The sequence below is a fragment of the Taurulus bubalis genome (genome assembly GCF_910589615.1).
Source record: "Taurulus bubalis genome assembly, chromosome: 7".
Classification (NCBI taxonomy): domain Eukaryota; kingdom Metazoa; phylum Chordata; class Actinopteri; order Perciformes; family Cottidae; genus Taurulus; species Taurulus bubalis.
Genome location: NC_136595.1, coordinates 9,153,671 through 9,180,819, shown reverse-complemented (window position 1 = coordinate 9,180,819; position 27,149 = coordinate 9,153,671). Strand labels below are relative to the sequence as shown.

At 44.6% G+C, this 27,149-nt stretch overlaps 1 protein-coding gene across 1 annotated transcript; it reads left to right on the top strand.

Annotated features, from left to right (window-relative positions):
• The first annotated feature begins 296 nt into the window (after nucleotides 1–296).
• niban1a (niban apoptosis regulator 1a) lies at nucleotides 297–27,149 on the top strand. Its single transcript, XM_079220589.1, has 14 exons — nucleotides 297–414; nucleotides 12,550–12,680; nucleotides 13,697–13,825; nucleotides 13,954–14,068; nucleotides 16,824–16,988; nucleotides 17,940–18,055; nucleotides 20,909–21,013; nucleotides 21,369–21,531; nucleotides 21,647–21,834; nucleotides 22,646–22,792; nucleotides 23,322–23,432; nucleotides 23,994–24,098; nucleotides 24,215–24,326; nucleotides 24,450–27,149. The coding sequence occupies exons 1-14, from the start codon at nucleotides 360–362 to the stop codon at nucleotides 25,652–25,654; spliced, it is 2,847 nt and encodes a 948-aa protein (XP_079076715.1). The 5' UTR covers nucleotides 297–359; the 3' UTR covers nucleotides 25,655–27,149.

The window sequence follows — 27,149 nt, the reverse complement described above, 5'->3', positions numbered from 1 at the left end:
GCAGAAATGTGTATTCTCATGTCAGAACCAGCTTATGATAATTTTTTTATTAAATTGAATGTGGTCCAACCAATACGTCATCAAATCGCTGTCGGATTACGTAGTTGGAGCAACCGAACCCCGGAGCAGCATGGGTGACGATCAGGGGAGAAAAAGTGAGCTGGTTTATTTTCTGACTGAGCGTCACTGAATGGCAAAGTGTTTGGAGGAGGAAGAGGAGGAGGAAGAAGAGGGCGTGTCCCTCCGCCCTCTCTCCCTCTCTGCTGCTGCAGATCGATGTGTCGGTGTTTCGGCTACCTGAGGACGGAACCCTAACCTGTGGATCCTCTCCCAGCAGCAGCAGCAGCAGCAGCAGCGCCATGGGGATCTCCGCGTCCAGTCTGCTGGATGAGACCAAATCCAACTACATCAAAGGTAAATACATATACACATATCTATGTATTAAATACGCATGATACATAACAATACAAACATTCACGGGTTGGAGCGCGTTTTGGAGCGGCGCGGCGCGGACGCACAGCGTTTCCTCTTCAACACGCGAGATCTCCGTGAAACTTCCACTTCTCTGCCGGTGCGATCCCGTGGAGCTTCGTGTCTGAGTGTTAGTGGGGATGAGTGGGAATGGGCAAATCAATCAGGGAAGCGCGCATCAGGGGGGTTGTGAATGTAATCTTCTCTGCCGATTAATCGGAATCGGGAGTCTCATTGAACTCTGGTTTTAACGTGTCGATGTCCCTCAACTGAGAGTTTCTGTGGAACATTTCCCCTGAACTTAATCCCAGATATCTGAATATGTCAGCCAGGGCTGCAGGCACCTCGTCTGTCTGGGTTTCTTGTACGTTTCCACAGACATATCTTCCCCTATCTTAAATCCTCCTTCTACCTCCGTGCACTCAGTGTGGTCTGACTGACAGAGGATGAACCCAAGAGGGGGTTCATCCTCTGTCAGTGTTCTCAGCTATCTGAGGGGCTGATCCGGTCACTCCTGCCTTTCCAGTCCTGCAGGGGGAAAAGAAAAGCGAGATGGGACATTAGTGCCAAGCCCAGTTTCTCTCTTTTGTCCTCTGTGTCCTCTGCTTCTGGGTGTGTCCCTGAGTGGATATGGTGAGTGGACAAAAAGTGGTTTGTTGTCATTGTGTGTGTGAGAGACACACACACAGAGAGTAGAGAGGCGGGGATGCTCGCAGGTGTTCAACATCTAGAGACCAAAGTCGCTTTTGATGACGACGATAGTTGAATGCCGCTGCTTTATTTTGGGATGTCGGTGTTAAGTGTGCATGCGTGAGATGAATCACGAGGACGTTTGGAGACCATATAATCACAGTCATATCCTTCATGTATCGCTCAGTTTGGGATACAAGATCCTCCCACCTGGGGAAAAAAGCAAATTATGAATGGGTTTTTGGGCATGGAAATGTGAGAGAATGGAAAGGGGACATCACTGTAGATATTAGTGATGAGGGCTGTAACTAAGGATTCATTGAAATGTCAAACCTCTACACGGTTGTTGATGCAGGTTGTGGTGCTGCGTCAGCAACCACTGATCATGTTGGCATAACAGAGAGAGAAAAGACATCATTGTTTATGAAAACAGTTGCCAACTAATACATTTTTATGAATCGTCGAGTTGCTGCAGCTCTGGTATGATGCGTCTATGTCCTGCATGGTTGGATTACTCCGCTCGCTGCGGAGATCAATTCAGCATCCGATGCAGCTCAGTGGGATGTAATCCATCAGAATGTACGGTCACAGTCAGGTGGAGTTGTTTTAATAATCATCATGTTTGACGCTCTCTGCATCCAGTTGAAGTTTATTGTCAGATATCGAACAGCTGGACTTGCATCAGCGCCTTTTGTTCTGCAACGATGAGCGGAGAGTTCCAGCGCTTCATTCGTCTGAGTCTAGAAACCCGGCGTGACCCGATCGAAGCCATTTTGGCTTCTTGGGTCACGTGAGCAACAGGCGGAGGTCAGCGCTCAGTGAAACCGCGTCAATGTAAACAGACAAAATATAGGTGAAAAGTCAGAGAAAGCTGAGGAAAACAAGGTGAAGCATGAACAAAAGAGAACAAAGACTCAAATGGCAACAATGATTGCAAAAACGCAGAATAATCTGGTCCTCCCCTTTTGGATATTATCGGACTCAGATAAATAATCGCCTGTGAAACTGCCTCTGTGTCAGGTGTCGATGTTGACACCGGTTGCCTCGGCTGTTGCCGTGGTTACAGAGTATTGTACGTTGAAAGCGGGCATGGGAAAAGTAAAACATGTTGACCCCCGTGCCACACTGTGCCCAGAACGTGTCCTGTGTGAAGGGGGAAATCACGGAGATGTGTTTTGCATATTTTGGTTGTCACTGTTCAGTTCCCTCTCTCGGCCTGCTGGGTCTCGCACACGAGCCGACAAACAATGCTGTGTGTATATGTGTGTGTGTGTGTGTGTGTATATGTGGTCAAGGTTGGAGGAAGCCAGCTCTCAGGCTCTTGTTTAATGGGGTCCCCTGGGTGCCGTTTACCTCCTGCAGCCCAGATAGCTGTGGCTTGCGCAGCTCGGTTGGCTCGCGCTCCGGGACGAGCCATGTGCTCTCATGGTTGCCTCGTCAGTTTTTCCTGGCTGGGCGGTTAAGTGGAGGCCGAATCCAGAGCGGTGACACCGTGCGTCCATTTCTTGCGGTGAAAACGATCCTCTCTCTCTCTCTCTCTCTCTCTCTCTCAGGGTGCAGGGTGGGGTGGGTGTGAACGGAGGAATCTGTTGAATATTTGGTGGCATAGTGTACTGGGTTGGGTTGAATGTCTGGTTTTGTCGCGCAGGATCCATGTGATTTACGATGCGTGTTACTCCAAATATGTGTCCTCCTTTTGAGTTTGAGCTGTATGATGTAACATGTACCTTTTCCTCCAATTTCTAACTCTTATCTGATGGGACACGATGGCCCGAACAACGTTTTTGGCACGCACAGAGCTGCAATTGAGACTGCATATGAAGAGAGGAGGAGAGACGAGAGGCTCAAATCTGCAACACCTACTTTGAGTACATGATAATGAGGTTGTGGAGGCCACATTTGACTAATTGCTCCAACATGTGTCCGTGCTTCATGGAATCGTGGCTTTTTCCACACTAAAATCACGTTTGTGACACGTAGTTCGAGACTATGAACATGTGGATCCTCGGTAGAGGAATACACCAAACCACTCGTAGCGATGTTTAGCACAACGATGCGGCTTCCGAGCGTCTTGAACATCTGGCAGAGCGGTGAGGCATGTTTATTCTCCGCATATTTCACCAAAGGGGACAAACGGAGGAGCTCAACAGGCGCAACATCTGCTGTCCCCTCTGAAAGGTTTCTGCATTACTCAACGGTTTGAGCGGTTTCCCTGAAACCATTGCTCACCATCACCATCACTCAGTGACTCATTGTTGTGTTGGGATGGGCGCAGGAGACCGGCCCTCAAGCCAGTTCTGGTTCTGGTTCTGGTTCTGGTTCAGCAGAACGTCAGCGACCTGGTCACGGCTGGGAAAGTCGTTCATTGGGTATTTCCAGTTTGTGTCTCGCATGATGAACCGCTGTGCTGGTACTAACCGTGTCAAAGTGACACGTGTGTGTGTGTGTGTGTGTGTGTGTGTGTGTGTGTGTGTGTGAGATACTTGCGGTACTCTGGTGGCGAAGGTATGTTTGCGTTCAGTGTTGCTCACCAAGTCACATTGTGTGTATTGAGCTTTACGCATTCCCTTCTTCCATGAAACATCTTTCCTCCATTAAGTAACAAAAACAGAATGGTTTACGTCCACGTTTACCAGCGTTCAGTTTCCTTCTTCTCGACCTGTTGTTGGTGCATTGTTGTGTTCATTGGCGCGTCACTGCCACCTGTAGTGTGAAGCCTTTGACAGGGTTGTGCGTCTTGTCCATTAAAATAAACAAAATGGGGAGCCACTTGTTGAAAACCGGCTCCACAGCCCCGCTAGACTTTAACTAAAGTGAGTGTCCTGCTGTCAGATGTAAGCAGCTCTCTGCTCTTCACTGTGACATCTGATGTGTTACTTTTCGTCGCGGGAGCTGTCCTGCTGCCGGTGGTGTTCTGAGTCTCATGGAAGGGATTCATTTGTGGAGTAAAACTGCAACTTGCTTGTCTCCCACAATGCCTCAAAGAAAGTCAGCCCCGGCTCAGTGTGCAGCATTACATCGTCTGTCCGGCATATAAATTACCCAGAAAAAGAAAAAACTGAGTGTGTCAGTGCCATTAAAATGTGAGAAAACATGATTGAAACTTCGAGTTCCCTAACATGGCTGAAGTAGTTGTAGAGATTATTTGGTTTCTGCTGGCAGGCTGCAGTTCTTCATGCTGTGTCGCTCCAGCTGCCATTACACAACCCCTCAGATATTCAGAGGAGCTGGGAGACTGTGAGAGCCCAGATCTGAATGCACTGCTCTCCACAAAGACGGGAAGCTGCTGCTGCTGAAGCTCCATGCTGGAAACCCACCTGTTGTTTACTCCTTCTGACCCAGTGTCCACTGTACACAATGCAAATACTGCAAATCTACTGCTGTTCAAACACAGCTCACCTTGAAACTTGAGTAGCCAGGAAAGTATGTACTTATGTATTTGCATGAAAGTAAAGCACGGCACCGTCGCCTGAAACGATGAAAACAATTGGAGATTGCAGCCTCATTATACCACTTTAAATGATCTGGTAATTCTTTATCACAAACATGCGCGCGCACACACACATTTTCTCACTACTCCAAAGAAAAATGCAGTTGGCAACCGCTAAACCTCACTAATTAAAACACTCCATGTTTGTTTAACTCATAAACAAAAGCGAACATAGAAAAGCAGTTTGTGGTTGAAGGGAGAGTTGCGTGCTGGAACTATTTCTTGATGGATAACAGCGTATCCTTCCATGCAGTGCCTCTGTGCAACAGGTTGGGAGATTTAGTCGGATATTTTGATTTGTTAAACAAATGAGATACATGTGTTAATCTGTGAGCTTGAGAGGTGTGGATGGGTAGTTTTCTAATTTACAGTCTTTATGCTAAGCTAAGCTAACCACAGTCTCCAGCTCTGTCCTTGATACACACGGACTGATTCTCATCTCACTCTCGTTTTTCCAAAACGGTGCTCTTCGTCTTTTATTTCAAGTGTCATGATTTAAAGGGTGCAGCGGTGCGGTCAGTTTTCTGGTCACGTCGTCTGGATGCGGCTAGTTTTGAGTGCAAACACGAGGAATGAGGGCCGAGCTGCGCGCTCTTGCTGCTCATCACCCGGATATGATGGTATGGGAGCGTCAAACAGGCTCTGCAGCTTGTAAAAGCCACGAACGGACAGATGAGTTCATTATTGTTTCAGAAGAGCTCTCGCGTGGCGACGCCCATCTGATGCAGCGCCTCTGTTCTAATAACCAGGGCAGTAAAACCTGTCAGCCATGTGAGGGAAGTTTATTGAAGCAACCTTTCCAAGTGCAGCTCTTTATCTTCATTGACTATTCCACTCTCTCTCTTGTCTTGGAGCAAAACTTCCATTTGACTGAGAGAGGAATCCCTGACCGTCTGCTAGAAAACCCACAAGGTCTCTTTTAACCACACTGAGCACTGAATCAGTTTCTAGAGTCCTCGGAAAATATTCTGCTGCACCACCAAAACAACTTTTAACTACAAAAACATGTTTACACGTTTCCTTTTGCTGTACGAAACAAGCAAGGAGTCATGCCCGGCCACCATCTTTGTTTTGAGGAGGGGACCTGAGAGACGGGTTAAAGGAGAGACGGAGAGAGAGGATACGAGAGGGGACCAATCATCTGGTCAACGTTTTAACCTGCTAGAATCTTCATTGGGAGCATGTTGGCACAAAAGCACCTCCGTGCCCGGCGTGACTGTAGACCTTACTGAAGCTTGTCGAGGAAACTTTTGTTGATCGACTAATCGATGAATTGACTTATCTTTTCAGCTTTTGAAATATGTGGTTGAAAGAGGTTAGTTTGCATTCCTGCTATTTCTGGTCATTTATATACAGACACAGAAACGGTAGTGGTCACATGAGCGAAAGACGTGCTATGAGCTGAGCTGGAGAGGAGCGTGGACATGTTTTCATGAACGTGTAGTGAACCTCTCTCTGCTCTTAAAATGAGAAAAAAAATGAGAAAAAAATATTTCACCGACTCCCAGACCCTCCTCTTGAGACACACACACACACACACACACACACACACACACACACACACACACACACACACACACACACACACACACAGTCTTTTTCCAACATTTTTCTGCCTTGCAGTGACTTGCTCGGTGTCGTGGGTATTTCCCACAATTTACACAAAGAGTCTTCTCTGAGCTTCCCAGTTTCATGAACTCGTCTAAGCAGCCGGAGCAGCAACATGGTGGCCTCGTATGTGCAAAAAAACAAAAATAATTTCTGACCATTTTATTGTACTTTGGCCATTTTTGAATATGCTTTATTGATGAGATGCTGACGTCCCATGGACTTCTCTAGATTTAAACTGTTGAAGAGATTTCAGCAGTGGTTGTGCATACTTGTTCATTTAGTCATTGTGTGTTTGCATGTTAGCGTGTGTGAAAACAGATGACCAGCACTGACATGTCCATGACACACACACACACACACACACAAACACACACACACACACACACACACACACACACACACACACACACACACACACACACACACACACACATACCGTTGGACCTCATGTGATTTACCTGTTGGAGATTTCAATTCGTCTTTTTTAATGCAAAAATCTCTTGTTTCTTAATTAATAATTAATTATTTATTAATATTTGTTGTCATTGTGCACTAGAAGGTGTTGCGCTGGTTTTTAAACAATTATAATACAGAAATAATATTCAGTACATTGTAAAGGAGGAAACGTTAAAATCTGAACTAGGTACTTTTCGACCCAGCTCTTTAATGAGACGCTGCTTACCATCATCATGTGGTTCATACATGAGGTGTCGCCCAGATCTGGTCTTGAGATTAATTTCGGTAGTCGGTGACCGCTTGGACAATTGCTGTACTCATTTGATAAAATTACATTTTTTTGTGTGTGAAATAGCACCTGTGCGTTGTTTTGGCCTTGAGGTTAAAGGTGATCAAACACAGCCATGGTGGAAGATTGGGCTCTCTGTGTGTTTTTCCAGCATTCACTGATAACATTTTTGTTCCCTCACTTAAATTCAAAGGCCCAGTTTAAACACATCTGAGACTTAAACATTAGGCCATGAAACCTGAAGGGACTCTTGTGCACCTTCCGCTGTCTGACGTTGTGAACGTTGAAGGTGGAAGAGCCGGTCTCTCCAGTGAAACGGGGGGTTGTGAGTCGAGCTGCAGCTGAATCACTTCACACAACTCTCACTCATAGTTCACATACCAAACACTCGCATTCCAGCATATGTTTCTGTTTGAGGACAGGCTGGCTGTTTGCAAGACTCGCATGTCGGTATGTTTGTTGAAAGAGTTACTGCCCAAAAATTAGCAGCAGTCAAATGCAGCTTTGCAAGATGGAAAGTCTATCATCCACCATATATTTAAAAAAAAAAAACACTGATTCAAAAGCATTTCCTCTCTGACAAATGTACTGTAGCTAAAAAGTGAATCCTTTACGCACCACAGAATTATTCTGTGTGTTCACCGCCTACATCGTGGATTAGTCCGCAGGTGTGGCTCTTCATTTTCTTGTTAAAGTGCCAACAGGTGTCACATACTGTGCTGCACGCAGTCAGAAGCCAACCTGCAGTATTTGAAGTATTCAGTCGTCAGTGTGTCAAGTTTCCTGGCAGAAAAATGTGTGTATGTATGTGTGTGTTAGTGTTGGGCACTTTATTACCTCTGACCTCAGTCCCGTCTCGGGGCTCTTTGCTCATTTATTCGTGAACTCAGAGCTACCAAACTTAATGTGCAAGTCCCACAATGTGATAAACTCTTATTAACAGAGTCATAGTTGGAGGTTTAATACCATGTGTGAATTAAGAAAGGAGTTATGGTTCACTGAGAATACCTTCAGTATATGTTTCTGTAAGTCTACTCAGAGAAGGGTGTCATGCGCATGCTCGCAGAGGAGATTACCAGCTCCCAAATCTCAACGCTGTGCGGATTTAAGCATCAAGCCAGCTGATTGGTTGATCCCTTTCATGTTTTAGGAGTTCAAATCCTACAGTATGTAGTCTTAAAATACATCTGTCTGTCGATGAGAATATTAATTATGTGGGGAGTTTAGTCCTTTTAGATTGTAATAATCTGAGGCCCGGGTGGGCTCAACCGGTTGCCCAGTGCATGCTGGGATATGCTCCTGCATCTGATAAGTGACGTACAGTCGATGGTAAATTAAATTTGAGGCTTTGCTCTGGTCACAAAGCACAGCAGCCATCTGAGCTTTGAAACTATGCAGATTTATTGATAATTAAACTTCCTACTCTCATGTCTGACTCCAACTGTGAGCATCATATCACAAACATATTATCGCAGTCTGCGGTTAAATTGGCTGCACCACTTTATCACTCGTGTGCCAGTTGCTGTTGTCTGTACACAACAGAGTATGTTGAGAGGCGATGTCTGTCCGCGGTGGTTAATTGGCTCCGAATTACCCACTTACGTTGCTTTTATGACACTTGTCTGTGTCTGCTGTGCTTTTTATGAATGTCTTCACAATGTGCGTTGGCCACTTTGCACAATTTTCAGTCTTAATCTGTGTGGAGGTTTTCTACTCGTGCCAGGACACAAATGACAAGCAGCAGATGGCTTACACTGGCTCCTTTACAGCCATGCTGATTAGTCAGAAGTGTCCCCAGGAAACAAAAGCAAAGCAGTAATTCTGAATAATTAGTGATTTATTTGTATGAATAGTGGATTGTTTTGTTTATAAAATAAACAAGGTGTCCGACCCAAACAGATTTCTGAGGGACTGTAGCAAACTGATTAGGGGCCGTGCCACGTGGTTCAACACCACGTGTTCAGCATACAAAGAAAAGAAGTCATTTTATGCATAACTTGTTTCTCAATTGATTTTGTGGACAATTTACAACCGTATATGATTTAAATATGATACAATTACATGAATACATTTATTGATTGGTGATGCAGGTGCATTCTGCGTTTCTCAAAACTGTTATTAATACATTTTCTGGCAACACATACTGTATGTCAAAGCTCACAATTTAAGAAACATGGTCATTCTTTTATTTGTTAACTATTATAAAGAAAATAATCATTATAATTGTTATTAATATATATATATATATGTATAATTTCTAATGATAAATATTGAAATATAAAAGGTAACTCTGGTGTGAGAAGGCCTCACAACCTGATAAACAAATGGAGGCTGAAGCTATTTTGCATGAGCGGCAGCCGAGCCATCGGATGAGGGCCGTCTTCAACTCGGGAGCAGCGTGCACCGAGATGAACTCTGAGGAGGAGGAGTCCCTGAAGATGAGGCTCTTTCTCAGCTCCTAAATTTGTGCGGCACATTTCTCAAGTTGCAGAGAATGAGTCAATTATACCTCGTCGAAAACGTGTACGTACCTCACAGCTGGCAGCCAGAGCAGATCAAACCTCAGAAGGACTGCACCAGCCCTCAAATAAAATGCATTTTCTGTGCAGGGCGTCCTCCCACGGGTCGGAGAATAAAACTTCACTTGTGTCCATAAGAGTTTCTGATGCTCCCTGCGTGACTCACAGCTTCTCTTTATTGGAAAAAAGGTGAACCTCCAACCTGACTGGGTGCTGTTGTGCAGAAGCAGGACAGCAGGCTGTACTGACGGTCAAACAAGCAGAGCCTGTCCTTTATGCCAGTACAGTATGAGCTGCCAGGGTATGTTTACCTTGTCAGGGCTGAACTAGCCTTTCCAGAATTTCTTGCAGTATAGGTCTTGGATCCAAACCACCAGCCGCTCTGAAAAATGTAAAGTGTGTGGTGCTAGAGGAATGACTTTAGGGATTATTAATGCAAAAAGGAAAAGTTAGCCGTGCACCAAAATGTTTAATAAGGTAATGATCGAGGTGCCCAACCGGTTTTGCATCAAGACATTCAGCCCATGAGACCAGACATCCTCCATTGGTGACATTCAGAAACAGTCCTGTGGCTGTTTCATCCAGATTTGGATTATGGAACATCATCGTGTCTATTTCGGACCTGGATCACCCACCTTACAGTTGGATTTAAATATGTCCCGTGTAAAGTTGATATTTTGTCCTAACAGGAAGGGTTCAACCTCTGGGGAGCGCTTTGTTTTGTACTGATGGGGCTACTAGAGAAGAGGCCAAGATGTTTTAATTCTGCCCCCAAACATCCACAAAAAAGTAGATGGAAATCCGGCTCGGTGTTGTTTCTGGTCCAGACGAACAGAGCATCCAGTGGACCTTCTGAAATCAACATCTACAAATGAAAAGGCATCCCTGTGGAGTGTTACCGGCCAGGAAATGGAAACTGCCCACACAGGGAGCAGGATATCCACTCTGAGTAGCTGATCAGTGGAGGGATAAGCGGAAGGCCCGTCGGGGTCAATGGGGAGACGAGACATGGAGCTAACGCTTTTACACACACTGCATTGTCTCAGACTGAGGAAAAAACAAGGAGGCCCCCTGAGATCCTCCATCCACAGCTCCAAACAGCCTCTGCTTTGCTGCGAACAACCTTTAAAATCCCCGTCGTCAATCATTCGGCAAACACTAATCTATGAAAATCTAAATGTGTGCCTAAATGCTTGATACGGTGGCCAGAAATATGATTTAAAAACACAGGTCATGACCCTAATTCACACAATTCGAATCATTTGACATCAATTCAAGGTTATTACAGTTGGGACTTTGGTTTGCATTAGGGCTCTGGAATATCTTTTTTAATTAAAATTAAGGACGCCTTTTTCATGTCTTTTCTGCATTGTTTAGGAGTTTTGAAGCGTTAATGAACCTCTCAGTATATGCAATATGAAATTACAGCTTCCCTGAATTTTGACCTTAATAATACATATATTTATAGGGCTCTTCTTTTGTGGGCTATAATTTATGTTTTGTATTGGATTCGCGCCACAGTTAAAGACATTTTTAAGTTTAAAAAGTCTACGTATCTTTCATGTTGAAGGCTCTTAATAAAAAATATCTATCTATCTATTAACTATCCTCCATAACATATCTGAATGTATATTGTGTATTACTAGCCCATGAAACTGCAAATGAAAACCCTAATTACATTTTGATTAGTGGTTAAATTAGTGATGGTGGAATTGTTGCTCTGCCCTGTATCTGAGCCACGGAAACGACTCGTCCGTTTTCTAAATTCATCTCTAACCCAGACAGACACACGGCGTGACGGAGCACCACAGCCTCTGTTACCATAGTGATGTGGAGTCTGCTGTAAAACATCCCAGGGAGATAATGACAGAGCACGTCGACCCCGACATCAACACTGACTACAGTGAGGGAGACGATGCACAGCAGCCGCCTGTTCAGGCATGTTTATCCATTAAGTGGAGGCTGTGTCACTGGGAATTACCTCTAATAGTTAGTGGATATTGAGCTTTTAAAGCTGCGTAAATACTCATTGAATGTCGTATTTGTGATGTGGTTTGCGGCCGTGCAGAGAGACGGCAGAAAACGGGGGACGCTCCGCAGTGACTTTGACGGAGCTTAAGTCTTTTGTTTTTAGTTTTTCCTAAGAAACTGAATCACTCCGCGCCAGGAATCTGGCCCGGTTCAAACGGGAATGGAGGGAAATCTGAGAGGATTCTCTTTTCTCTCGGTAATCCTGTGAGTGTAATGCCAGCTGTAGTCGTAGGTTTGACAGACCACAGGAGGGACGGAGCGAAAGGCCTCTGGTTGATGTGGTGAGAGTCGCCTCGGGGACTTGGATAGAGACGAAGAGTCTGATTGGACGCTCGTAATCTGGATAGAAGTTACTCACACGACCCAGAGAGAGACACCAGCAGCAGCAGCGTCCTGATTACTGTATTCTCCAGAGATCACCTCGGGTACAACGTGACATCATCTGGTGCTTGTTATCCAGGCTGGAGGAAGACTTTGGCATGTCTCAGCGCTGAGGATGAGATGGAAAATGAGCGTATAGATGAGCTCAGGTTTTGTTTTGAAGAATGCTCTGTTGTGAGACATATTTTGGCGAATGCAACACTGCACAAATGTTTAGAAAAAAAGTTGAGATTTTCTTTTCTTCCATTGGACCAGATTGTACTTTACTACCCTGGATATTTGTTGTCTCTCTCCCCCCCACACCTCTCTGTCATTTGTGAATCACTTCAGTAGAATCTGGTCTCAGGGAAGCACAGATAAGGCGTCTTTGTGTTTTAAGAAGTTTTCCAACTAGGCTTCCTGGTTCATATTTCATCCTCTACCTGAGAAAAACACGCCCACAGCGGAGTGGCCTCGTTCTTATTGTCGGGCTGAAACCTGACCACGGGTTCAATTTGAAAATGTTCCGACTCAGTATCTAACACCCGTCCTCAAGAACGATCGGTGCTTAATTTCCCACTGAAACCAGTCGGTAACCGTTGTTTTCCTCTCCTCCTCTCTGTGTGTTCCAGGCCAGGCCGAGGCCGAGCTGAAGGAGTTCAGTCCGTACTACACAAAGCAGTTCTCTCTGGCTCGTTTCTCCGAGGTGGAAGACGATCTGGAGCAGCACAAAGAGAAGATCACACAGCTGCTCAAACAGAGGGTACGTGTCTGCACCGGTGCCAGACCCTCCCCTAGTCAGCATTCTCTCTTTATGAATGGGTCCAATGAATCAGAGGTTTGGCCGAGTTACTGCAGCAGTAAGCACATGGGCAGGTGTGACTAACATCTGTGACGTCATCCTGCGGTGTGAGACAGAGAGGAGTCACCTAGATTACGGTGTGTAAACTGTGATTAAAAGCCAACAGCGGGATTACATCCAGACTAACTAAAGAAAGGGCCCATAGGAAAACAATCAAATAGAGATAATGATCAGAAAATGAAAATAAACAATGGTTTTCAGCCCACTTTTTGTCCCAGTTGTCCAATTCAGGCTCACCTGTGAATTAATTTATAAAAAAGGCCAAGCGGAGGTATTTATCAACATCAGAGCCAAACTGTTAATTCAATTGTTTCATGAACTAATAATGATTACTCGTGGCTGTGAGCCAGTTGAGGGTCATGCATCCAATCATGCCTCCCCATGGCACGTCCAGCTGGTAGGAGACCCTGGAGTAGACCCTTGTTTTTTGCACATGACAGCTGATTGGTTGATTCAACTCCTAACACAGACTAATGTTAATGCGCACTGCATGCAAGTGTAAAAGAAACATATCCTAGTGTACAAGCTCCCCTTCGTCACTCTTGTGGTATTCCGCCAGGCAGCTTTGATTTATCTGTCCATGTTTTGAAGTGTCGGCGTCGGTGCTGACATTTAAAAATTCAACAACATCTTTTCTTTGGAAAAAAAAGTGTTCCTGTTACACTGGATTTCCAACCCAACCCTCATCCAAAGTGTTTATCCACAAATATACACGAGACGTTCACTGCAGAGGGAATTCAGAGGACCAAATACAATTCTTGCTAGGTTTTTAGCTGAGTGTTCATTGTGTGTGTGTGTGTGTGTGTGTGTGTGTGTGTGTGTGTGTGTGTGTGTGTGTGTGTGTGTGTGTGTGTGTGTGTGTGTGTGTGTGTGTGTGTGTGTGTGTGTGTGTGTGTGTGTGTGTGTGTGTTGAGCAGGCGGTTCCTGAGGGAGGCGAGGTGCTGTATGAGGAGTGCGTCCTTTTCTTTGACGAGACCAGGAAGTGGAAGGAGAGGTACGTGGTGGTGAGAGCCAACTACTGCCTGGAGTGTCACGACAGCCTGGAGGTGAGCGCCAACGCGTCACGTTGTTGCGTGGACATACTACCGTACAAAAGGACACGTTTCATCTCCGTTTGTTTCTTTGTCCTCTTGCCCTCTATTCTTTTTCTTCTCCTCCTGTCTTCCTCCTCCAGACTTTTGTGAAAGGGGTTCCTTCCCGTCAGACGCTGCTGCCTACAGGGGGCACTGTGCTGACCTCAGAGGAGAAGTACATGACCATGGTGGACAAATGCTTCCCTGATGACACCAGTGAGTAAAAGATATCTTTGTAACAGACAGAGTGAAATAAAACCATACAAAGCATCAATTACTGGCACCCATAAGATGGAGCAATTTAATTGATTTAATTCAATCCATCTTAAACTAGAAAAGTACATAACATACATACATGTGTACATGCAATTCAAAGAGGAACCATTCATAATCCGTAGCAGAGTCCAAACTAAAGCAGCGGGCCGGGTCAGAGTAGTGTGGAGTCAGCCGTTAAAGATGGTATAAAACTGTCAATAAAATCTGTTATCAATTTAATATGTATCCAACAAGTGTGACCTTGAGCATAACCAAATATTACATGATCTCCTGGCGTAGATAATAATAAATATGTTGTCTATTCACTCTTCCTGTACTTTAATTATTGACACATCACATGCAACGTAATGCTACACAACATGTAGAATGCCAGTGGTGGAAACAAGTACGTAGTATGTTATGCTACTTGAGTATAATTTGGACATACTTGTACTTTATTTTATTTACTTCATGAGCTTTACTCGTAACAGAGTATTTTTTACACTTGGGTATTTCTACTTTTACTTAATTAAAGGATCTGCGTTCTTCCTCCGACATTGATTTCTGCCATATATCACAATATTAATGTCTGCTCACAGAAATTGCGAAAACTGTCAATTTTTCATCTATCCAATAAATGAGTGTGGTTCAGTGGACTTCACAGCTTCACAAAGAATGTCCCTTGTATTTGATCACGGGCATTTCCGCCTCCGGTGTTTTGAAAAGAGACGTAAGTAAACAGTAGCCTAAGCAGAGGATGAGCTTCTTAACGCAATGTTGTCATTTGGCTGTTTGCACACAAACACGCTCTCAGAAAGGGATGCTGGGTATCGTCCCCACCTGTTAGTTACACATGAGAGGAAGAAAAAAAGATTGCAGGATTCATGCTCACTTAGATTTGTATCCTTCAATATTTCTCTACTTTTAAAATCCATAAAATATGCAGGTTGCGTTTTTTTTTTTCAAGACAATTATTCCACATTTCACAGACTCAACAATCAGAAAATTGTAAAATATGTCATCATACTGGCCATTCGCGTAGGTTTTTTGTGTGCGCATAGAAGACAAAGCATCTCTTAAACTGGAGCTCACTGTTTTCCCTCTAGATATTTGATCTGATCATATTTTTTGTAAGCCTTGTATCTTAATGGAGAAGAAGAGAAACCTGTTTTCCTCTGTGATCTTGAACAACAACCTCCCACCCACGGGTTCTCAACAAAGCTAAAAGCAGCTCAGGTGGGAGTTTCGGGAGCCAAGAAAGACTGAAGGAATTTAGGAAGAACATTGTTTAAGACACGCAGGCATGAAGCAGCACTTTGACCATGTTGGTTGATTTAGTTCAGTCTACTTCATACATGCATTTTAAAAACACACATTGCAGTTTGACTGTGTGTTTATTTAAATGCCGTAGACTGTGTTCAGTCAGTGCTCTTCTGGCAGCAGGAAACTGCTTTTACATGTCATACAATGTAGCTTAAATTGTTCTTCTTCTTGGAAGAAATGTGGTGATATTAACGTAAAAAACTAATGATGAGAAAAAAAAGAGACTTCAAGTCTGCAGGTGTTTTCTACAGGTTTTCAGTGGAATACTCCTTTACAGGTATCCGTCTGAGTGTCCAGCAGTACAACTGGTGTCCTGTGTGGAAGCAGGCAGGTTTGGACAGGCTCTGTTCCAGACTGTTTCCAGTCTATTTACTGTGTGGCTTCACCCACCCCAAAAAAATACTGCTGCCTTCAGACCACAGGGCTCACCTGGAGTGACCTGTTTTACTCGCCTTTTCTAATTTGCGTGTTACTCTCAACTAAAGCAGCATGTCTGAGGCGTGAGCAGATTTAAGCAGATTATAGATTAAATCGCTAATTAAGCGTCCTATCGTGTTAGAATACCTTAATTCATGACAAAGCACTGGGGGGGAAAATCACTAATTATCATCCAGTAAAAGGTTTTATCTATGAGGTAACTTATATTCATCCATAACCACAATATACTGTACTAAATTATCTATATAGAATGGGCACATTGTATGTATTTTATTGCTCAAACTAAGAGGACCAGGTAAATATATTATAAGACACATCCTAATGATTAACTAAATGGTTCCCAAAGTGTCTTTTTTATATTTTAAATATAATCAAATTAAACAAAACCGACCGTTGTCAACACTGTTTTATTCTCCTTATGTTTTAAGCTTTTGCTGCTGTTGACTTCCCATAGATATAATGTTCATGTGTTTTATTAAGAACATCTGACTCGATAAACATTCACTCTAAATGGTGAATCCTTTGTGTCCCTGACTTACATAGAACCGAGAGAGATTGAGTTGTTTCCGAAGCTCGTACTGTTGTGCCTGAGGGCCTTTTATTCTCTGAGAAAGGGGGTCAAAGTCTCCTCTGCTTTGGCGGCTCACAACGTAGAGCAGTCACTGAACCGGCAAGAGCCTAAAAACATTACATATGAAAGCTGAGGAGTCATTCATGCATCTCTCTCGACTCGGATCGGTCTGTTGCAGGCCTTTGAGAAACAATGATGCGTGATGAGGCGTTAATGCTTCAATGAGCTGAAGACACGGCGAGCAGAAGTGAAACGCCACATTCCATTCACAACTACTATGGCGTAGAAAATACCGAATGCTAAGCTGCCGCTGTGGCTAAAACAACGGCTTTCCGTTCAGTTCGGTGGTCGCCATCAGCTGATCTCCATGTTTTCTGTGATCAGACGTGAAGGAGGACTTTGCTCCGCCTCTGTCGGGGATGCCTGGACCGCTGCCTGTCTACCTGCGTCTGCCCTACAGGAGAGACTCCTACTTCTGCTTCAGACAGGAGCCCAAAAAAGCTGCCTTCCTCTCCATCCTGTCAGACTGCATCCGACACCAGAACCAGGGTGAGTCCAGAAGATACGGTCGGTCGAAATGCTCCACAGGTGGTTTGTCATCCTCTGCTGCAACGCATCCACGATGGCTCTCTTATTCTCTTTGAGGGTGAGGGAATCGTTTGGTACTTTGGGATTGTTTTCGTTTTGATATCTTACTTTGAGAGATTGTAAACTTGTTTTTCTACTAAATGCTTATTTAATTGCACTTAACTTACTTACTTTAACTTTACTAAATTAAAGACAGTCTGAAGTTGGCAGAATTGTTGGTCCTAAAACAGAAACCAGACAAGATATTATAACTAACAGCGTTCAGTTCTTTACAGTTTTCAATATTGGGCACTGCTGATAGTCGGGACGAAAAAAGTTTGGCTTCTTTTTATAGTTTTTCTTTTTCATAGTTGTCAAAAACACACTCAAGATCCTAGTAACATATTACCATGCCAGAGCTTCACTGGCTCCAGATGTGCTGGTTTTCTGTCGCTTATACAGTCACATGGACTTTAAGACATTGTGATGGACAGTTTCAGTAATATGTGACATTTTATAACCGATGATGATGATAGTAGTTAGTTGCCCAGATATGGAATAAAACAGATTACAAATGACTTTCCTTTTTTAACACATGGTCACTAATGATCCATTTAATTTTATTTGAGAAGCAACGTCACTGTATCAGCAGCAGCAGCAGCATCTACGTGTTCGAGAGACGGATTTAGGTTGCATGGCATCACTTAAATCACTTTCGGCAGTTGCCATGGCAACAGACTTGCCACACCAGCTCCGAGGCCTTTTTTTTTTTTAATAATCAAGTTAAAGCAGAACATCTCCGCTCTGTGCTGCCGAGCGAGTTGACGAAGCATTTCATTCACATCTCTTAGAATAAAGCGAACGCGCTGGAGACCGATGACTCATTATTCATCTGTGTGTTTTGCTAATCTCTCCATCGCTCCTCTCTGTCAGACTTCCTGAAGAAGAAGACGAGTGAAGTGCAGGCCTTCCTCAAAGCCATCCAGCTCTACAGACAGGACAAAGGCAAATACGAGGCCTGGGACATGCTGATAGGGAGCGATGTCAGGGTGCGTCCCACAACTCTTTTCGTTTTCTTGGTGTTTTCAGATTCTCAGTAGAAGTTACGTCGGCAGCAGCTGCTCCTCCTGCGGTCAACACATGCTGACAGTTAATCTCCACCAAAGGAATAGCTCAACATGTTGTTAATTGTGGAGGAGGTTAAAACAGATGAGAGGCGAGAATGTGGTAATCGGCGAGCTTTAGAGGTGATTCCTGTTTCCAGGCTTTATGCTAAGCTAGGCTAACCGCCCTGACCCTGCACTTGACTCAGACGGGAGATGCATCTTAGTTGCAAAGACACCAAACAAGTGACAATTCAGAAACTATAACTGCACAGAATTTCTTGCAAAAACTCAACATACGATAACTTCTAGTCCACAGGAAAGCTTTCCTGTTGAAGAACAGATGAATAAAAGACATACATACTTCATTATTTTTCTCTTCTGTTTCATATAACCCTCGTTTACTCTGGGATGAACCTTTACGTCAGTCAAGCGGATAAGCTCGATCCTGCACACGACCGAAACGTTCATGAAGCAGATGTTCTGCTGCGAGACCAGAACATCTGTCTGGGGAGCAGCGCACTGTGGCTGAACTGTGTCAGTGGTGGAGTGATGATGATGATGATGCCTTTGTAGGGACAGAAGCAGACATTTGTTCCTACTGCAGCGACCTGTAACATGCCTAATTACATTATTTATTTAACCTTTTATCCCTTTTATTTGTAACCGAGGCATCATTTCGTTGCCTTCTGTTTTCGATGTTTTCATTTGATCGTGCCAAACATTTTGCAAAGATACGAGAGCTAAAGAATAAATCCATGATTATCTTTCTGACCTTTTGATTGTGACGGTTGAGACATCACCGCTGATGGTCCTCCAGAGGAGACACATTCATGATCATTGAATAGGCAGAGAGGCTCTCATGGCATAATGACAGCAGCGCTGGCGTTATTGCAGATTAAATGATCGTATAAGTACAAGTTTCATTGACGAGTTTGAAGGTTTATGTTTCAGTATTGCAGTCATAAGTAAGTAAGTAGCTTTATTTACGCAGCACCTGGAAATAACAGAACATTACAACGTGCTTCACAAAGGAAAAAAGTTAATCGACCTAAATACAGACTTGAGGAAGAATAAAACACCAACAGATAGAAACACATTAAAATAAGTGAAAGTAGAACCATTGCACAAAGACTGCAGACGGGTGGGGGGCGTGTACTCATCAGAGTCACGGCTCATTTACATCCTCTCACTCGGTTTGCTGTAATCTTCCAGCGGCCGGAAAAAACACTGAGAACACGAGTGGAGCTTGTTCCCCCAGAGCGTCCTCCTTACTCTCTTTTTCTCCCTTCCTACCTTCCTTCCTCCTCCTCTCCTGAGCTCTCTGCTCTGCCGTTGTGCTTCCTGCTGTTTTTTGCTCCGTCCTCGTTCAGGAATCCTCCCATATAATGACGGTGTAAATGCTCCATTGTGTTGCCGTTCACTCGCATTGTGTTCAGTCACAATTAGTCGGAGGTGAGAGGAAGTCTGACTTGCTGCAGGAAACACACACACACACACACACACACACACACACACACGGACACCCCTTTTAAAGGCAATTTGTTTGAGCAATAGATCAGTAATGTCCTGTTTTCTCTGCTCCTAGCGTGCAGTTCATACACGTATGAAGTAAAAAATACACACCAAAGTACACAGGCTCCCACTCACTCACCAGCATTTTTTCTTTTTGTACATAGTCTGACGCACACGCGCACGCACACACACACACACACCAGTGAAAGACATGAGAGGAATGAATGAATGAAATGTTGGCAGCAGTTTTATAGCCACCGCATCAGAATCATAAATCAGTCGAGGTCTCAGACTTTACAATCAGTTATTTAGATAGAGTGTGAGTGTGTGTGTGATTTCTTCACATGAATATTCTTCTCATGAACTTCTGCACTGTTGGATGAAGAAAAGTCTGGCAAATGTATCGCACCACTGTCCGTTTCGATGTGTATTTAGACAACGATCCAGCCCTTAGCTCTCTCTAGTTTGTGTTGTGTGACCCGAGGCTTCATTACCAACTGGGCCAAACTATTTCAAATATTTTAACGAGAACATTTCTTCATAAGACGTAGCCTTTTCTCGTTCCAAATGTATTTGGTAATGTGAAAACCTTAAAGACCGATACCAATGGTAACAGTGTCTTGAGGCCTTTTCTTTAAAAAAAAAATCCCCTTTTAGGACCCTTGATAATTCGGTCAATGCTATGCTTACATAGAGCATATTCAGAGTGTTAATATAGATTTATGAGGCTGATACTGATATCTTTGGGAGGTTTAAAAAAAACACACACATATGTGAATAGTATTGTTTTAAGATAAACTAACATTTTGGATACAGATCCCTTTAGATTTTTCTTTTTTTACCATTTGTGACAAAGATACATTCTGTGGGACATTTTACAGTGAACTTGTCAGTGATGAACGCACTGTTTTCAAATGTCTTCCAACCTACCTCTGTATATATAATATATATATATATATATATATATATATATATATATATATATATATATATATATATATATATATATATATATATATAATGTTCTGGGTCTGTCTATTTTATTGTGCATTTTCTGTGTTTCTTAAACCTAACTAACTAGCGTGTAAATAGAGGAACCTCTAGAGTCTAGTGGTTGTGGTTAATGGATAATCGTAAACAGACATCACTTTGGGTTTTGGTTACCTGAGATATATCCCAAAAAAAGGGCTTGAATGTGTTTAAAGATATTTTAAATGCTTCATGATGTGTTGCAAAAAAAAGAAACAAATAATAATAATTTCGGTCCTGCCTGTGTGTTTGCAGGTGATGGCCAACGTGGTGATGGAGCAGCTGCTGCCGTCTCTTCAGAAAGATATGCTGCCTCGCCTCAAGGCCAAGAAGACGGAGAGGAAGAGAGTCTGGTTTGCTGTGAGTCACACTGTTAACTTGATACCTTTTTTATATCCTTTGTGACTGATGATGCTGCTGGCTCACCGTCATGCAGATGAAAAATGATCGGTTTTAATTTGAAAGTTGGCCCATGAGGAGCATTTCTATCCTTGTAAATCTACGTTTCAGCGGCGCCTCTGATGATGTTTTATCACAAATTTAACCCAGTTAAATCTAGAATGATAAATCATGCATTCATGCTGTGGGCTAGTCCCCGCATTGCACTCTAACTCTACTGTAAATCTTCATATGGAGCAATTTCAAGCAGTAAGAAATGAGCTGAAAACTTTATTTATACGACTTGTGTTTGATCAATTGACTTGTTTGTGCCCAGACGGTGGAGGCGGCGTACATCCTGATCCAGGAGCATCTGCTGGAGGGACTCTCGGCACTGAAGGAGGAATGTCGAACGTCGGTCCGGCAGCAGGAGGTGCTCATCCACTCCGACATGGACCAGATCCTCAACTCCAGACAGCAGCTGGAGGAAAAAGTCCGAGGTAACGTTCGGCGGACGACTGACACGCCGTGCGGTCGAACGCGGGACGAGCCGCATTCCTATGCCTTGAATGTGAAGGTTTTCTGAGAATAAACATTTGGAATTTCTCCCTCCAGCCAAAGTGTCGGAGCAAGCGGAGAAGCTGTGCTCCGAGTTCGTCCAGCCGTACCTGGCCTCAGTCCTGGAGGAGCTGATGGAGCCGGTCAGCTCTGGCTTCCTGGAGGGACGGCAGCTGAGCGAACACGCCATGGATCAGGTGTATCAGGACGTCCTGCAGCTGGCAAGCAAAGAGGAACTGAAGAAGGTTTGTCAATCACCAATATCCTCTTTTGTGTTGTTTTTTTACTCTGTTATTGAAGACCAACCAAAATATAGCAGAGTTTTCCGCATGAGAAAGGGATTATTTATTCATGAATATTTAAATCAAGGCCTCCTTGAAGGTGTTTATACCCAACTATTCACCACGAAGATAGTTTGATTTAGCACGGCCTAATTTATACTCATGAATTAATAATTTCAGGTCATAAATCATCAAAGCTCAACATAAAAAGATTCAACACTCCAACAATATGTCTAGTAAACAACACAATAAAGACAACATGTGAATGTCCACATTGATTAGTCTTATGCATAGTGACAGTAAATTTGATATATTTGTGTTTTAGACAGATGATCTATGACAGCTGTTAGTTGGATGAAACAAGCTATTTGAGGACGTCACACTTGGCTTTAGGAAATAAATCGACACGTGGTTAGATGATGTCAATATGTATTAGCTGCAGCACTACAAAATCCAAGCAGCTAAAAACAATATAACAACATTGCATCACAACTGCATATAACAGACGGTCGAGGGGATAGAGAAGGGAAACGTAATAACTTTCCATTCGGTATTTGTAGGCACCTCAATACCAAAAAAACAGCTGCCAACTCTCCGAGTGATCCGCCTTCACTGACTGGAAGTACACACAGAATCATGTCACTTTACTTCCTACTGTGACATTTACTTGCCGGGCTCCTTTCTGATCACCCCTTCAAAAATAAGTGTGACCCCCAGCTACATGAGTGCACAAAGACGGGCTGTTCTTTACCCCCCTCATCTCTCCGGCTCTCAGGCTCTAGCAGACATGGCCAGACCCGACCTGCAGAGCTGCTACCAGAAGATCGGCTCCCTGCAGGAGAAACTGCAGCACCTGCAGGAGAGATTTGGTTTCTCCAACATTTCAGGAGTGATCCACAGCGCGCAGATCGACCTGCAGCAGGTACGCACACACACACGCACACTCTGTGCCTCGTCATGTTTCAGATGCCTCCAATTTGTCACTTCCACCACACAAAAGCAAATCTTTGACAGAAAAAACAACCACATTTGTGACTTTACCACTTCTGTACTTTTACTGAAGTAGGGTATTATAGAGTATTATTACATTGTGTTGGTATTTTTACTTAAAGGGGCCGAATACTTCCTCACACACATACGCAGGAGGGTTGGTTTCATTCCCTCTCTCCTCCTTTCGGACTCAGCTGTAATCTTTCTGCTCAGACAGAGTGGGCGGAGGAATATTTCTGGCGAGTCGTTTTATTAGCCAACATTTTGACACAATTGTGATTTGTAATGTATGTTTCTTCAATACATCAACTCGGCACTTCAGTGTGTGAACACATTACTAGTCTGCTGATGATATTTCACACTGATGGGATTTCCAGCTGCTTTGTTTTCCTCCGCTGTGTTTGGGGCATTTAACTGCTGTCTGATCTGATCTCGTGTGTGTCTGTGTTTGTGTGCTTCAGCTGACTGAGAACGCAGCCTACACGTTCGAGCAGCTGCTCAACAAAGCCGTCCAAGACAACCCCGACAACCCCGGCTCTGCCATCGAGAAGGCCAAACACAGAGTGCTCAAGGTCAGATTGTAATTTATAACACCATCCTACATGTTTCCGAACGATTCTTTGGAACAGACGTTTAGTGAATTAAGAAACACATTACTGCCATTACAAATCCAATCAGAGAGAGAGAGAGAGAGACAGAGAGACATACGAGGGAGAGGGGAACAAAAAATGGGATGGGGGAGAGAAGCAAGAGACAGAGCAGATAGGGAGGGGCAAAAGAGAGGAAGAGAGGGGCGGATGAGAGGGCAAGAGACGAGAGTGAACGACATGAGAAGGGGGGTGAGAGAGAGAGACTATAGACGGGAATGAGAGACAAGAGGGAGTGATGGGAGAGAAGAACGAGAAAAGGGATGGGGAGAGAGGTGAGAGGGAGCAGGAGACGGGGACGAGATGTGAGAGAAAGATGAAAGCGGGAATGAGACGTGAGGGGGATAAGAGAGGGAGAGAGAGATAGGGAGAGGTGGACGGGAGGGGATAGGGAGAGAGGAAGCGGGGGAGAGAAAAAAGAAAGAAAAAAGAAGACCTCCCTGACATGAAGTGACGAGTCTCGTCTCTCCCCTCTGTGTCCTGCAGCAATACGACTATGACAGCAGCACAGTGAGGAAGAGGATCTCCAGGGAGGCGCTCGTCTCCATCACTCTGCCCTTCATCAAGAAGAACCTGGCCTCCTGCAAAACTGTGAGTTTCACACAAACACTCTAACAGACTTACCTGTTCAGAAAGATACGACAGATCCAGAGCCTGACACGTACGTGTGTGTGTGTGTGTGTGTGTGTGTGTGTGTGTGTCTGTAGGAGCTTCAGGGTCTCGAGCAGTCAGTCTACGCCGACCACTCCAACTACATCCATGTTGAGAACGTCTATGAAGATATCCTCCTGCAATCTCTGGACAAGGAGGTCACTAAAGGTATGACACAAGTTACACAGATGGTGACAAATCAGCAACACGCACACACACGCACACACACACTCACACACACACACACACACACACACACACGCCTCTAATCTGTCCCGTTTTCTCCTGCAGTGGTGAAGGAGGCGGCCAGCCTGAAGAAGTACAACCTGTTCACAGACAGCAGAGACCTGCTCAGTCAGTCCAGCCGCTCCAGCCTCTCCTCCCCGCCCGTCTCCACTCCGGGTACCCCCGCCATGGGGCTCTCCTCCCCCTCTAAAATCTCCGTTGAGCGCCAGCCCCCGTCTCCTCTGGCGGTCAACGGCCTGCCACCAAGCCCACAGGAGGAAGCGCCGCCGGAGAAGAGCGAAGCCTCGCCGGACACGGCCGTTATTGAGACGCCCCTGGGGAAGGTTGAACAAAAAGATGCCGCTCAGAGTGTCGCTGTCGGTGAGGAGGCGGCGGAAGACGTCTTCCAAACCGTGGAGGCAGAAGCAGGCACCCCTGCGTTAGCAGACGCATCCAACCCGAGTGATTCGCAGGAGGTCAACACAGAGGCGTCTCCAGAGGCCGTCATCCAAAAGGACGAGATTTCTGTCGAAACGGAAAGAGTGGAGATGGCCGCCGAGCCTCAGAGGACAGATGCTCCAAACGAGGCAGAAGTCACTCCGTCAGAAATCCCCGTTGTTGTAGAAAGCATAAAGACAGATGTAGAAGAAGCAGCACTGATGGAAGCTCCTGTACCAAGTTCTGATCCTCCTAACGAACCAGCAAACCCTTCAGCAGAGAGCACTGGGTCCCAAACTGCAGCCAGCAGTGAAGGAGAGACAAACTGTGGAAGTTCAGAAATCAAGTTAGAGGCTCCCTCTAGTGGTCAAACCCCTGAACTCACTTCTGCAGACATCTGCTCGGGCACGAGGCGACAGGAGGCCGAACCAGTGACCGTCTCAGACCCCAGTTCTCTGGCCGTGTCGGTGGGAAGCGAGTCGGCCCCGTCAGACATGGAGTCCATGGAGGATGTGAAAACAACGCAGAGCAGCGTGGACGAAGCCTCAACGACCCCCGACGTCTTGGAGGAGGAGGCCAACGTCGGCAGATCACCTGTGAGCTCGGACGATCCCGCTGGGGACAAAGCCACGAGCGACGAGCCGTCTCCTCAGGCCCAGGCGGAGGCGGCAGATGCAGCAACCTCTCAGCCATCTGAGCCCGCCGAGGAGGAGAGCCCTGAAGCCCGGCCCGTTGGCTGCATCAAGGAGATCCGTGACCTGGTGGAGGAGGTGATCGAGGTGGAGGAGCTGGTGCACCGGTACCCCGACGGAGTTCCAAAAGAGGAGGAATGAGGCATCGGGATCAATCACAGCGGCATTTATGTTCTCTCAGCAAAGACAGGGGACACAAATGATTCAGGATGTTCTGCTGAAGGGAAACCAAATCATTACCAGAATAGAACGTTCAGCATCAAACTGTCCTGGAGTCAAAACATTTGTTCTCAGAGCAGAAGCAGGAAAAAGAAAGACTCCTGAGAAACGTTCACAAAAGAACTTTTTTTTTTTTTAAACACATATGCATGAAATTATTGTAAATTATTTATACAAATCAATATATCAGCTGTGTCGGGTGTATATAACAAACATGTTGGTTTCATTCAGTGAATTCCTTTTAACACTACAACTGTTGTAGCGCCAAAATGTTCTTTCATGTGAAGTTTGGAAATTGCTTATGCTGTGGTAGATTACAAATCTATTTCAAAGGAATAGTTTGACATTTTGGAGAATGTTCTTATGCGTGTTCTCTCTGAAAGTAGGGTGTGAAGATGGACATCAATCTCCGAATATAATGTCAATGTGTGAATCAGGACGTTGTTAGCTTAGCTCAGCAGGGGAGAAATTTAAAAATACACCTACAAAAACCCTTTTTGTTTATCTCTCAGCTCTATATATTACAGGCAGACAAGATATTGGCATCCATCTGAATCTCTCACAAAAAAGAAGCAAATTAATTAATTCCCTAAAATGCCGAACTATTTCTGAAAACATAGTTTTAAATTGTTAACTGCTACAACGGATATTTAAATATGAGACTACACGTCCAAATTCCATATTAAAGATCTAATTTAAAAAAGGTGCAAGATACCAGATTATGAGCATTTCTATTGCCTCTCAACATGGCGGAAGGTGAGCGGGCAGCTAACAGCTAATGTTGCTAACAGCGCAAACTGCGGTGAAATTGCTGACTGAGCTAACGGTGTGCAGCTGCGGGGGAAGCGGAGGAGGGTGCTACGCGTTCGGGACGCCGCTGTGTGCTGTTTGAGAGCGGCGTAGAGTGCGCTAGTAGGGGACCCTCACATGCACTAAAAGCCACGTGGCAGTAACACACTCAGAGGGAGAGCGACTTCATTCTCTGCTCCAGTAGACGTTCATCCTCCATTTCGCTGTTTGCTGTTGCATTAATGCTCTAAATGTTGAATGCAGCTTCAATGTGATTTATTTTTTAAACCCACTGAAGGACTTTCTTTTGTTTGTTTTTTAGCTAAAAAGGAAACTAAAGAAGTAGCTCATCATATTGCCTTTACAGCACCTCCATGTTGCCTCCTCGTGCCTTACGTCACACAATGAAGGAAACCGGCTTCGCTCACGCGGAAGTGGTTGCCGTAGAGACCAGTTCGAGTCTCGACCCCTGTGCCTTCTACCTGTGCAGAGCGTCTTACAGCAGACGTGGTTAGTGGGACAGTTTACAGTGCGAGTACAGGGAGAAACTCTTGACCATTTACTGTCAACGGGGAAAACTGTTTGTTCATGGAAACATTGTGTGGAAATATTAATAAAATAAGAGTCT